We start from the raw sequence: 12,604 nt of genomic DNA on the forward strand, positions 1-12,604 counted from the left end.
AAATGGGCTACATTTCCAAAGAGTGTATTTCATCGAGAAACAGTATCAGCTACACGGCACGCATCCGTCACAGGCCAGCAGGCCAGCGTTCTCAACACCCCCCGAGGCCATCTCCAGATGAAGCACCCGCGCTCCTGGGGCTGCCCAACGTGCCCAAGTCCAGCAGCAGGAGAGGGGTGGGGACGACAGTGAGACAGCAGCAGGCCCTTACCTTGCAGCTGCAGGGGCTGGCCAGCGGTGAGCTGCCGCAGCTGGCTGTGTGACAAGGTGAACTTGTTCCCCTGAAACTGCAGCGTCACCGGGGTCTCTGGCTGGGCGACCCGGCTCTGCGGCCCTGCCAGGGAAGCCAGCTGGGCTATTTTGACCACCTCCCCACCTGTGGAAACGCAGAGGAAGACGGGATTAAAACGTCTGCGGAGCCTGCGGCTGTGCTGCGGACGACCATCTGTCGTCCAGCATGAGCGTCTGTAGCAAACTGACGAGTCACACAAACGTTTCTTAGGCATCGCTTCCTAACGCTTTCAGAAAATGACTCTAACAGAAAAGAGAAAATTAAAATTAATATTGGATCTTAACAGTTGATTTATTTACTTATAACTGCTGAAGATTTTAGGTATCAAATCTTAATATAATTAACCAAACTACCAACAAATGTTTTACTTTTCTCTCCAACCAATGAAAAAGCAGCAAACATCAAATATAGCAGAAATCTATTTCTCATACACTTTGGAACTCTAATATCAACCTCTTCAGAACCTTTCAGAACGTGAAGAGTACCTGCCCGATTCAGTGCACAGACGTACGGGAGAGATTACACCCCTACGAGTGTAAGAGCGGGTCACTAGCACAGATCCGCCATACAAACGCAGCCGTAAGATACAAAGGTTCCCACTAACTTGGACTACACTGTGGGATTCAATCTAGAACGCTGACTGAAAAAATGCCAGACTCGACATCACCTAACACATGGTTTGTGAAACCATAACTCGGACGGAGTCCTGTGCACCCGACTCAGAAACGTACGCCTGGCAGGCTCTGAGTGAATGCCAAGGGCACAGGGTTCTGTCCCCCAGTGGTTGATCATGAAACCTGAACGCTACCCCCCCAGGAAATCCATGCCAGAATGATCAGTGACACCATACAGAGAACAGTTAGCAGAAGACCAGGAAAATGCCCAGAGATCCTGCCCACAGAGGCTGTGAACAGGAGGGAATGACAGGAGGAGGCGCGGAGAAGTGTGTGTGGACAGGACAGCCCTGGCTCTGCCCCACCCACACGGAGTGAAGGCTCAGCTCCCGTGGCAGGGTCCCCGCAACACCTGTCCCTGGCAAACAGAAATGTCACCCGTGCTCTCCCCGCGGCAGCTAGCCAGGACTGTAACTCTGCACTCAATGACAGTGGAAGTGAGGCTTCATCATGAGGGACTAGTCTGAACTCGGGGTCTCGTGACACCTGCGCCCCAGCTTCCCAGGGAGACCACCACAGACTGGTCACGCCGAGGTACGAAGTGCTCGAGGGGGCGTCTGAGAAACAGTGCTGCCTACGACCGTCTCCGTCAGGACACTTCCTACAGCACAGTCACCAGGGGCCCGTGAGAGATGTGGGAATGTGCTAACGACACTGGTCACGGTAAAGAGGTCTAAACACGTAGGAACACTGTGATGTTTTCATCACCAAGTTATTATGAGAGCCTCAGCTGAGCAGGAAGTCACTCCAGGCTTAAACACGATGGTGGTAAGCAAGAGAATCAAAATCAGTCATGGTTTTTAACAACCAGCTCCGATCCCTCGCTGGCAAAGGCGTCCCCTGCTCTCGCCTGAGTGGCACCTGCTCCCTGGGCTGGGCCCCACTGCCCACGGGGCAAGCCTCCAGCTGACGCTAAGGAGAAGGAAGGCCGTCAGTACACCAGCAGAGCATGCGCGGGAAGAAAGCAGAGCTGACGTCTGGGGATCGGGAGAAAGGACAGAGGACAGGGCCCGGACGCCGGCGTCCCTCTGCACACTTAGAGCCAGAAACGGCAGCGTGGCGAAAGGCAGCACCCGGGCGTGGGGTTAGGGAGACAGAGGGAGTGGACAGCAAGGCTCTTCACACACGCTGATCGGAACACAACTTCCCGTGGCAAAGACGTGGCAGAACCAGGAGGGCGAGGCCACTTACTGGGCAGGCGCGCCTGAGCCTGCGAGGTGAGCACCAGCCCCTGAGGCAGCGCGCTCGGCCCCGCCGGGTGCGGGGGGCCCGGGGGCGGGGGCGGGGGCGGGGCCCGCGGTTTCGCAGGATGGGCCGGGGCAGGTGCTGCGCCGGAGGTCGAGGCGGGCGGCTGTCTCGGAGCGGGCGCGCCGGCGGAGGCCTGGGAGCTCTGAAACGGGGCTGCCGCCACTGCAATCGATAAGGCGTGTTTGTGCAAAGCTGTTAGAGGTTCTTCACCAAATGCAGTATTTAAACCCGAACTCAAAGAAACAAAACAAACATTTCAGTAAAGTCTCTCGGATTAGAAACCCTCTCTAGAAAACAGGGAGCGGGGTGCGGCATCCGGTGAAACAGAGCCATCCGCCCGCCGCACCGTGGCCAAGTGCACACTCCCGCATGGCACGGAGCCTCGGCCGCCAGCCGGGCTCCGACGGGGCCGCGCCGCATGTACACGCGGGCTGGACACGGAGGGCCCCGCAATGGAGGCTGGAACTCCGGCCGTGACCTGTGGCCAGTCAGCCCTACCCGCCTTCACAGCGACAGCCGGCTCCGGGCCAGCGGCGGCCTCAACAGGAGCGAGCCTTCCCGAGCTCATGTCCACAGTGTGACCCGCATGTCCTTGGTCTAAGAGCCCCCGCCGAGGCACATCTTCAGAAGCACGCCAATTGCGACTAGACCAAGACCGCGGTGTCTGGTTCAAGGAAAAACTCCACTTTCAAGACACAGAAAGGGCAAGCCGTGTGAGTTGTGTTCGGCAGAGCCAGAGCAGGCGGCCCGCTTCCAACCAGAGCAACGGCTGCCCATCCAGAGGGTGGGGGGGCAGTACCAGGAACTCCGGCCACGAAGACCCACGGCAATCCTGAGGGCGCGCCAGCACGGGAGGCATACCTTTTGCATCTGGATTGGCAGAGAACGTGGCAACCGGTGGCCGTCCTCTCACGTGGCCCTGAGGAGTGGCCGTGGCTGCAGCAGAGGCCGCCGTCCGGGGCGGGTGTGTGCTGGGGAAAGCCACGGTGCGACCCTCGGGCTTCTGGCCATACTGCACGGGCTGAAACAACCTGGCAAGAAGGCGTGAGCACCACTGAGACACGGGGCTCGGGCCACCCAGGGATGGGGAAGGTCCCTACTGCCGGTGCTGTTCCAAAAGGGGTCGGGGTTCCAAACGCACCACTGAGAAGCTCAGCATGGGCCTGGGGAGGGGCTGCACACCCTTGGGACACACACGCCTACCCTGAGCCTGGGGGACCCGGGCTGAACGTGCGCATGGGACGCTCTGAGGCCACAGCACTACCGCGTCAAGTGCAAGTAGAGTAGGCAGGGAGCCACAACCGGCAATCAAGCAGCGCGCAGCACCAGGCACGCTGGCCAGAAGCGGGACTGGAGCCCCGAAAGCAACAGTGGCCACTGTTTCCAGTATTGCCACACCGCAGCACACTCTTTCATCACCCTTTTACCTGGAAAACCATAATGGCAGGAATTCTAGATTTTCAAATCCCCTACGCAGGGCAGCAGCTGGGGCGGCGAAGAGAAAACCAAGGACCTGAAGCCAGGCCGCCTCAGAGCGCCGCAGCTCTGCTGGCCCACGTGCGGGTCTAACGGAGGCCGGCGGGCTCCGGCGAGCACCAGGCAGAGGACAGTGGGCTCCCAGGGCCCTGTGGAGGCCACAGGTAGAACAGGCAACGGGAGCAGGCACCTTTCTTTCTAGACTTTTATTTTCTCATTTCTTTCTCCTTTTTAACGCAACCCTGCGATTCTGTGTGCTCCAACTGGCTGGATTAACCTATCTTATTAAGTCATTTCCTTCCACTCACTGAGTGTGCTCTGCTCCTCCCAGCCCCGTGGCACCCTCGAAGTCGGTGACGTCCTTCAGAAGTCCCTGGGGGAGGGGGCGCTCTGCCCACCACCCACCGTGCACCCTCTCCCCGCCACAGCAGCCACCGGAGCACGCAGCAGGCACAGCAGCCTGACCTCCTCCCCTCACAGACCCCTCCCGCTGCCCAGGGCTGCTCCACCGCAACCGCCAGGCTGTCCTCAGGAGGGCAAGGGGCCGCGCTGTCCCTCCCAGGGCTGCAGACTGCCCACCCAGGCCACATGCAGTGAGCTGCCCCACCGACACTGAGGACACCAGCACAGACTGCAGAAGCAGGAGACTCCGTGAGAGGATCGGCCATTTCTCCCCCTGGCCACAACCACAGCCAGGTCCTCGTGTGAACTCCCGCTACACATCCCAGGTCTCCCTGAGGGGCTATGGTCTGGGTCCTTCCGGGGAGGGGGACATCATGTCTCAACGGCTGATTCGAGGCCAGGCAGGACCCACTCGGGGATTTCGGTGTGCAGGAGCCACCATTCCAGGCCACACACCTGCTGGGCTTCAGTCTGAGGGTCGCCGGCCTGCCCGACGGGGGCGGCGCGGTGTACAGCTCGTCCATGAGCTTCCGTGTCACCTTCTTCTTACACAGCAATTCTGCTTCGTGGCGAGTCATTTTGTTCTCTAAGCCAATAAGATCAAATATAGAGAGATCCGTTTCCTAAGAAGAAAAAGAGCAAAGTGTTGCTCTGGAAGACCAGAAGAAAATGGCTGGGAACCCAAGCACATCTCTAACCAGACAGCCAGGCCCCACACAGCCTCACTGCCCAGGACGCGGCCCGAAGCCCAGGGCTCGGGCAGGCTGCTGTGTCTCGGCTTGCCTCAGCCGTCCCCCTCGTTAAGAGCACCCCACGTAGAAGCACGAATGGAAAAGGCCATGCTTGCAGAGAGACTGGCCTCGGCAGACAGGGAGAGGGCCCAGACAGCATGAGTGCCAGGGCGCATGGACAAGGGGCACTTTGGGGGAGAGACCCATGTGTCCTGGGGAAGCAGAAGGAGGCAGGTGACACATCACTGGGTCCAGAGCCCTGGGGACACACGTTCCATGGGCGGAAGTGCTGCCTGGGTCCCCAGCTGGGGCAGACGCCCCGCGTGCCCAGCACCCGTGTACTTCTCTAACGAGAAAGCACAGCCGCTCTCCCAGAGCGACGTCAAGCACCGAAGGGCACGACAGCAGCTGCTGGTGAGCCGTCCCACACTCTCGCACACATAAGGGATATGAAATCCGCCGGCCACGGAGTAGGCACAGGACCCTGCAACTCCACACCTAGACACGTGTGTGAAAACCTGAAACCTACGTCCGCACGAAGCTGCTCTGTCAGTGTGCGCACTAACACGGCTCACAGCAGCCGAAACGAGGAAGCAACCCAAGTCGTTAACTGACGGCCAGACCAACACGGTCCCTCACACTGGAGAACACGACGCCGCCGTACGAAGGAAGGAGACTGGGCCACATGTCACAGCCAGATGAACTCTGAAAACACTATGCTCCGGGAATTAAGCCAGACACAAGGACCACGGGTGCGGGATCCCATCTGTGCACAAAGCCCAGAGCAGGTGGACTCGCGAGGCAGGTCAGGCAGGGGCTGCCCGGGAAGGGAGAGCAGGGGAGGACGGCCGGTGTCTGCGGGCCCCCTCGGCAAGGACGGAATATTCCGGAATCAGCGGTGACGACTGCAGGCGTTTCCAGCTATCTTACTGCCATCCCAGTCGCTAAAACACTACCAGACAGAGATGCCTGTGGCTCAGTCGTCAAGGGTCTGCCTTCAGCTCAGATCATGATCCCAGGGTTCTGGGATTGAGCCCTGCATGGGCTCCCTGCTTGGCAGGAAGGCTGCTTCTCTCTCTCCCACTCCCCTGCTTATGTTCCTCTCTTGCTGTCAAATAAATAAAATCTTTAAAAAAAAACAAAAACAAAAACAAAAACTACCAGTCACCTAGCCTGTCTCAAGGCTTGTGGAGCAAATGATGAAAACACCACAATATCACACACAAGCAGCTCACAGAAGCCAGGTACACGCCAGGCTCTTCTCAGGGAGTCGACACACACATACGGCGGGGGAAGTGCACGATTATTTGTGTCCTAAAGGCACTTGGCCCAAAGCCCCTCAGCCAGGGCGAGGGCTGGGGAGCACAAGGAGCGCAGACAGCAGTCTCCAGAGCCGCGGGAGCCACGGCGCATCTGTGCGACGCCAGGCAGGCAACTACCTTCCAGGAGTCCCTGTCAAGCGCCTTGAGGACAAGGGAGGCCAAGCGGTACTGCAGAGGCCCCGCCGTGTATGACGACTCCGGGAGCCGGGGCTCCACCAGCCCAGGGTGGTTGCAGATCCTCTGCAGCCGCAGCAGGATGCTCAGCACGTCCACGAAGTGGCCACTCTTCAGCGCCTCCTGGGTCCTGCTCGCGGGAAGACACATTGTCACGGGCACAGCCACTGCTGTGCCACGGACTCCAGATCGCACCTGCCACACCCCCCAGCTCCGCTGAGTGATCGGTTCCATCCCTCACGTCCACTCCCACTAGCCCTCCAGGGGTTCTGACTCTCGGCCTCACTTGCTGTCCCCCCGAAGCAGGCTGGGAGGCCAGACTGCCAGGACTGAGGTCAGACCGGCACGCGGCTCTCCAAGCCTCCCTTCCCAGCGGAGGACACCCAGTGGGGACAGGGATGGATTTCTGCCCCACGGTGAGGAGCGCTGTGCGGCAGGGGTGGGCAGCAGAGTGAAGGCACCCAGTCCGGGGAGTGGAGAGGCCCCTTGGGTGGGACACCAGCCCTGGCTCTATGGCCACAAAAACGGCAGATGCTGAGGCCAACCCCATGCAGGCCAGACCACACAGGAAACACACGGCAGGTAACAGTCCAAGTGGAGACCTCCAGAGTTTCCAGGTGAGGAGGGCACAGTGTCTCCAGCTTAAGGAAGGAGCCGTACAGACGGGCTGGTCCACAGAGACCCAGGAGCAGAGGCAGTGGGGTAGACGGACAGGCGGTGGCAGAGAGAATGGCCAGGCTTCCAAATGAGCAGCAGGGTAACGGCTACTGCGCTTGAGGACAGACAGCCTAGAGAGCAAGTGCTCTGGAGACACTCTCGTGAGAGCGGGTCTGCAGCACTCTGCACAGTGGCCAAACTGAAGCTCGGAGGCCCTCAGGACCCGAGACCGTCACATAAACACGCATGGAGCGCCATTAGGAGAGCTGAGGTGCGCTCAGCTACAGGCACGCTCGACGCTTCCTGATTCACTACAGGTTCAGGGGAGAAGAGGCCACAGACGTGACGTGAAGAGGGACAGTCCCGAAACTCGACCACAGCCCAGGCGTGCAGTCGCCCGCCAGCACCCCTCCTCCCCCGGCAGGACGGACGCCGGCGCTCTCCCACTCCCAGGGCAAGCGCAGCGCACCGCGGGCCCAGCCCCCAAGCAGGGCGCGGAGCTGCCGACGGCACAGCGCACGCCTGCTGGAAGACGGCGAGGGGAGCCCGACAGACGAGACGAGACACGCACAGGCCTCCTGGCCCGGGAGCAGCAGCGCCCTCCACGGACTCCGCCCTTCACAACCTGAAGTCCAACCGTGGAGGAAGGACTGCCTGACAGCCCGCCCCGCCCCCGCCCTGCCCGCGCTGCCGCCTGCTCGCACCGCACGCTAGCCCGGGGCCCACAAGGGCGCTGCCGGGGGAGGAGGATGTCGCGGCTCCGAGTGGCCACTGAAGCACCTCACCAACACAGCGTCAACGATGCTGTCCGTCAGGGACTAAGACTCCAGACCAGGGAGTATGAGTGCACACTAAGGTTGTGTTCTAAAATTTCCCAAACCTAACCCGAAAAAACAAACGTCAATAGCAAAACCACCTCCTGAAGACTAATCACGCACAGACACGATTCTCACGGGGTGAGCGCGATGACACGAGGTCCACAGCGGCAGTGCCAGCCCTCGTCTCACGAGGGAACAGTGCCCAGGGGCCCAGCAGGCTGGTGGAGGGCCCGAGGGAGCCTCAGCAAGCCCAGCACGTGCAGCCTCAGGGCAGCTCCCCTGGAGGAAGGCAGGCGGCCCCTCAGGCTGTAAGAGACGGACCCGCTCGGGCCGTCGTGAGCCTCGACTGAAACACCGTGAGCCTTGCCCGTGAACTCAGGGAGTCGGGCGGGAGCCAGGCCAGTGCAGGCTCAACTGCGCAGGGGCAGAGCCCTGGGAAGGCAGGTGGGCACACAGGAAGCCCAGGGCAAGTGCGGGTTCTGGACGCCGAGGACAGCGGCCCAGCACCCTCCCGCTTACCCAGGCTGCAGGATCACGTCCTCGTACAAGGCCTTCTGCCGACTCGACAGGCGGCACTTCAGCACGTGCTCGTACTTCTTCGTCAGCTGCTTCTCCACGTCTCTCTTAGTTCTCCTCAAGATGAAGGGCTGCGTCACCTGCGAAGGAGACGAGTGTGCGTCGCCCCCGTGCCGAACCCCCGTCGCCACACCCGATGCAAGGCTCAGCGCCGCGGCTGCCGCACACGTACCCCACACACGTACCCGGTGCAGCCGTATGACCACTTTGTGGTAGTAGTCCTGATTCTCGTCGTTGGGGGCCTTCAGGGGCAGGTGCAGGTAAGGCCTGGAGATGCCGGGGATGAGGAAGTGCACCATGGTCCAGAGCTCCAGGAAGGTGTTGTGCAGGGGCGCGTCGATCAGCAGCAGGCGCTGTTGGCTGAGGGAGAGTGAGAGCGAACGCAGACGTTGCACCCCGGGGAGCTGGCCGCAGGTGTGCTTCCTCCGCACAGGTTCACGGACAGGGACAACGGGCTCACAGAGCCTCCGGGAGAGGGACCTGCAGCCCCCGTGCACTGACCCAAGGGAAGGGAAGCAGGCAGCCAAGCAGCAGCTCGGTGTGCCCAGGACCACACACACCCCTCCATCCACCACCCCCAGGACCCCAAGCGGGCCACGCGGGTCAGACCTCCTCAGGGTGAACACGGCCTCCCAGTGCCTCTCGGTCATGCCGCGGACACGCTGCATCTCATCGATGACCAGGCAGCGCCACCGCACACGCGTGAAGGCCGCATAGCCCCTGAAGAAGTGCTTGTAGGGAGCGATGCACACATTGAAGCTGTTGGGCTCCGTCCACTCCTGCAGCACATGGAACAGGCCTCACCTGCGGCGTCTCCCTACACCCCGGCGGAGGCTCAGCCCGCTGCCGCCCGCCGCACACAGCATGGTGGAGCTGGTCTCCGGGACCGCTCCTGCAGGGGTTTACGGTGCTCGGACTAACCGAGAAGCCACTCTGGGCATTAACCACCGTTTTGGGACATCACCAGAGAGTGTCACAAGGGCAAGCAGCTTCCGCAGGTGCAACCCGAGTACGCAGGAAGCAGCAGCGTCTGTGCCACAGCAGACTGTTCTGTACGCTTTGAAACCCACAGAAATAACGAGAAACGGGGAAACAGAAGACACATCTCAGCGTACTCACTTTTCCACTAAATGCTACTCAACACAAAAGTCTAATGATGAAGCAAACTTTCATCTTCGGGAAAAACTGTGGCCTCCGGTACTCTTTCACTCAGAACCAAGTGCTAGATGGGAACAGGGCAGAAGCCCTGGCCAGCACGTCCCCTGTAGCCCTACGGAGTGCATCCCCGGGGTCACCTCACAAGTTCACAGCTCAGAACTCAGAGTACACTAGACGCTCCCGTTCGGGCTTGTGGCGCTCACTGGCCCGCAGGTGGAAGGGATGATTCTGGAAGGAAAGCGGCCACGGCCAGGCATGGGCAGGGCCGTGGGCACAGGGCTCTCCTTGCCACAGGCAGGCTGTGCTTTCCAGGGGCTCAAACAAACCTAGGAACAACCCGACGGTCTCACAAACCAGGGATTCAGACCAGTACACGTGTCCGTCTGCACATCCTCAAATCTGTCTCCTATACAAATGTGGATCGATTCCGTCTGGTTTTATTTCATGTTTAAAATCGAATACCTGTCTCTTGGCTTTCAGTTCTCTGTGGCTGCCAACATACAGGAGGGTTTTGAGCCCGGGGCACCACCGCTTCAGCTCGAGCTCCCACTTGAGGATGTTACAGCCTCTCACAACCACGAGATGAGGGCCCCAGTTGCCTACAAAGGAGAAGAGACAGAACTTTCCCTTTAACCAAGACCATCTGTCAGGTCTGGACACCGTGCGCTGTGCTGACCCGAGACACGGGGCAAGTACACGTGGGAAGTCCCCGGGGCATGATGCAGACGCGTCCTACCTCCCGCGCCACCGACAAACCTCCGGAGGAGGGGCAGGGGCCTGACCCACAGCGGGCGCGCAACAAAGAGCCGCTGAGTGGGGACCGAAGAAAGTGAGTATTTCCTCAAAGACACGCTGACCCCACTGCAAGCACAGGCAAGAACATGCATCTCTGAGGAACAGCGCTCGGCCCCAGCCTGGAGCCCTCCTGTGGTGGCCGCGCACTGAGGCTTGGGCTCGGGTGCAGAGCCCACTCCCCACGTCCAGCCAGAACACACCACCCAAAACAGTTTCAGCTTCAGTCCTCCGAAAAATAATGTCCTCGGTTATGAGAATACACACAAGACAAAGTTCCACGTCCGTGCTATAAACCAGACGTACGCCACACGGAGACGGAAATGGCGGCTTGGAAAGGCTGTGCGCAGGAGACACGGCCTCGTGTGCAGAGCACCGTGTCCTGCGCTCCAGAGGGCCCGCCCAAGAGGGACGGGAACGAGGACGTCAACAGACACAACAAGACAAATCTCTCTAGAAGGTGCCCCCAGGAGAAGACAGATGCACACCAGCCCCAGGTGCCCTCTCCCCTACCAAGGAGAACCAGGACTTCGTATAAGCCAGCATTTAGAACGTTGCTCCACGATCGGTTTTCTGCAAAACCCCTCACACCAGACGCACTGCTGGGGCCCAGGCTGGGCCTCCTGACGTAGGGGCTCTGCTCTGCTCACAGTCCCAGCCTGACGCCCGGACCAGTGCTTGGGGCAGCACGGGCACCAGGCGTGTACCCGGAGTTTGAGGGACTCACATATTCACTTGTTCAAATGATGAACTATTAAGAGTCCCTATTTTTGGAACTGTAGGCTGCTTCCATTTCTTCCTCTTCTAAATATACAACGAAAATTTTTCTAGCTAAAGAGTAAGACAGAGAGGCAAGATGATAGTCTAAAGTAACTGTGTCTAAAACTCATTTTCAAGTGCCACACTGAAAATTTCAGGACACCAGGTCAGAAAACAGAAACAAGTTAATCAAGAAAATAAGTCCTGATATCAATCCATTTGTACCAAAAAACTGAGAGCGCGCCTGGTGGGGCTCAGTGGGTTAAGCATCTGCCTTCAGCTCAGGTCGTGATCCCAGGGTCCTGGGACCGAGCCCCGCGTCGGGCTCTCTGTTCCATGGGAAGCGTGCTTCTCCCTCTGCCTGTCACTTGTGCCCTCTTTCTCAAATAAATAAGATCTTTTGAAAAGAATTAAAAAATAAATTAAAAAAGATTTAAAAATCTTTAAAAAAAAAATAAAAAATAAATTAAAAATTTTTTTAAAAAATAAAAAAAAACTAAAGGAAAATAAAACTGAGACTGACGAAGCTTTTTTCAGAAGGGCCAACAAACGCAGTGCTAGCGGTGATGAGGAACAAGCGCAGCGAGCCCAGGGAGAAGGAAGCAGCAGCCTTCCCGAGGCGGGGGGAGGGGGGAAGGTTGGGCGACCACCACCCTCTGCACACCCGCCTCTCAGGTCTGCTGCACGCCGCGGCTGCCCCGTGCTCATCAGCAGGACGCCCCCCCCCTAATTTCAAGAGTCCCCTCCCAGCTTCTGTAACTCCACAAAGAGGACAATGTGTCGGCTCTTCTGGTCAGCTACGAGTCCGCTCAGTCTGCATCTGGAACACTCCCTTTGCAAGAGGAACATTACAGATGACCCATGGACAACATGGGAAAGAACCACGCGGGTCCACGTAAGCACACGCGGATTCTTTTCAGTATACACAGTACCGTATGTTCTCTTTCTTACGGTATTCCTAATGACGTTTTCTTCTCCCTGGCTGACGCTGTTATAAGAACACACTACGTAACACACAGAACATACCAAATCCGTGTTAGTCACCTACTGGTGTTATCAGGATGGCTTCCGGTCAACCGTAAACTACCAGCGGTTAAGTTACGGGGAAGGCAAAAGCTCTATGTGCGCTGACCTCTGCATGGGAGTCAGTGCTCATGGCCACCACACATTGTTCAAGGGTCACCTGTTCAAGACCCTGCCGTGTGTCAGAGACACAGGCATGTGTCCCTCTACAGCCCTCCGAGGCCCAGAGCAGGGGACAACACAAGCACCTGCCCCAGAGGCCGAGTGGAGGGCAATGAGTGGGGGGAGGTGGATCCCTAAACATGCCAATAGAGGCCACAGGGCCTAGACAATGTCATGTGAAGTCTAGAGGTGAGGAAGTAGCGGGAGTGGGCGGCCCCTTACAGGGAAGCAGGCACCCTGTCTCTGCCGCGGTGTGTCTCTGCCGCGGTGCAGCTGTGGGCCCTAGCGCCCTAGCAATGCCCACACACCAGCCCCTGCAGAAGCCCAGCAGTGGAGAAGC

The 12,604-nt window shown here is 59.0% G+C and overlaps 1 protein-coding gene across 14 annotated transcripts in view; it reads right to left on the bottom strand.

Moving 5' to 3' along the window:
• EP400 (E1A binding protein p400) overlaps positions 1 to 12,604 on the bottom strand; it is a 98,021-nt gene that overhangs the window by 45,100 nt on the left and 40,317 nt on the right. For 12 of the 14 annotated variants that reach the window (XM_059408160.1, XM_059408150.1, XM_059408154.1 and 9 more), the window contains 9 exons: positions 9,991 to 10,127; positions 8,980 to 9,149; positions 8,556 to 8,730; positions 8,314 to 8,450; positions 6,263 to 6,449; positions 4,549 to 4,715; positions 3,076 to 3,245; positions 2,158 to 2,376; positions 212 to 376 (listed from right to left, as the gene is read on the bottom strand). In XM_059408160.1, the coding sequence (XP_059264143.1) occupies positions 212 to 376; positions 2,158 to 2,376; positions 3,076 to 3,245; positions 4,549 to 4,715; positions 6,263 to 6,449; positions 8,314 to 8,450; positions 8,556 to 8,730; positions 8,980 to 9,149; positions 9,991 to 10,127 (1,527 nt within the window). The remainder of the gene's footprint in view (positions 1 to 211; positions 377 to 2,157; positions 2,377 to 3,075; positions 3,246 to 4,548; positions 4,716 to 6,262; positions 6,450 to 8,313; positions 8,451 to 8,555; positions 8,731 to 8,979; positions 9,150 to 9,990; positions 10,128 to 12,604) is intronic. The other 2 variants (XM_059408162.1, XM_059408159.1) reach the window with 1 other exon arrangement.

The sequence above is a fragment of the Mustela nigripes genome, chromosome 8 (genome assembly GCF_022355385.1).
Source record: "Mustela nigripes isolate SB6536 chromosome 8, MUSNIG.SB6536, whole genome shotgun sequence".
Taxonomy (NCBI): domain Eukaryota; kingdom Metazoa; phylum Chordata; class Mammalia; order Carnivora; family Mustelidae; genus Mustela; species Mustela nigripes.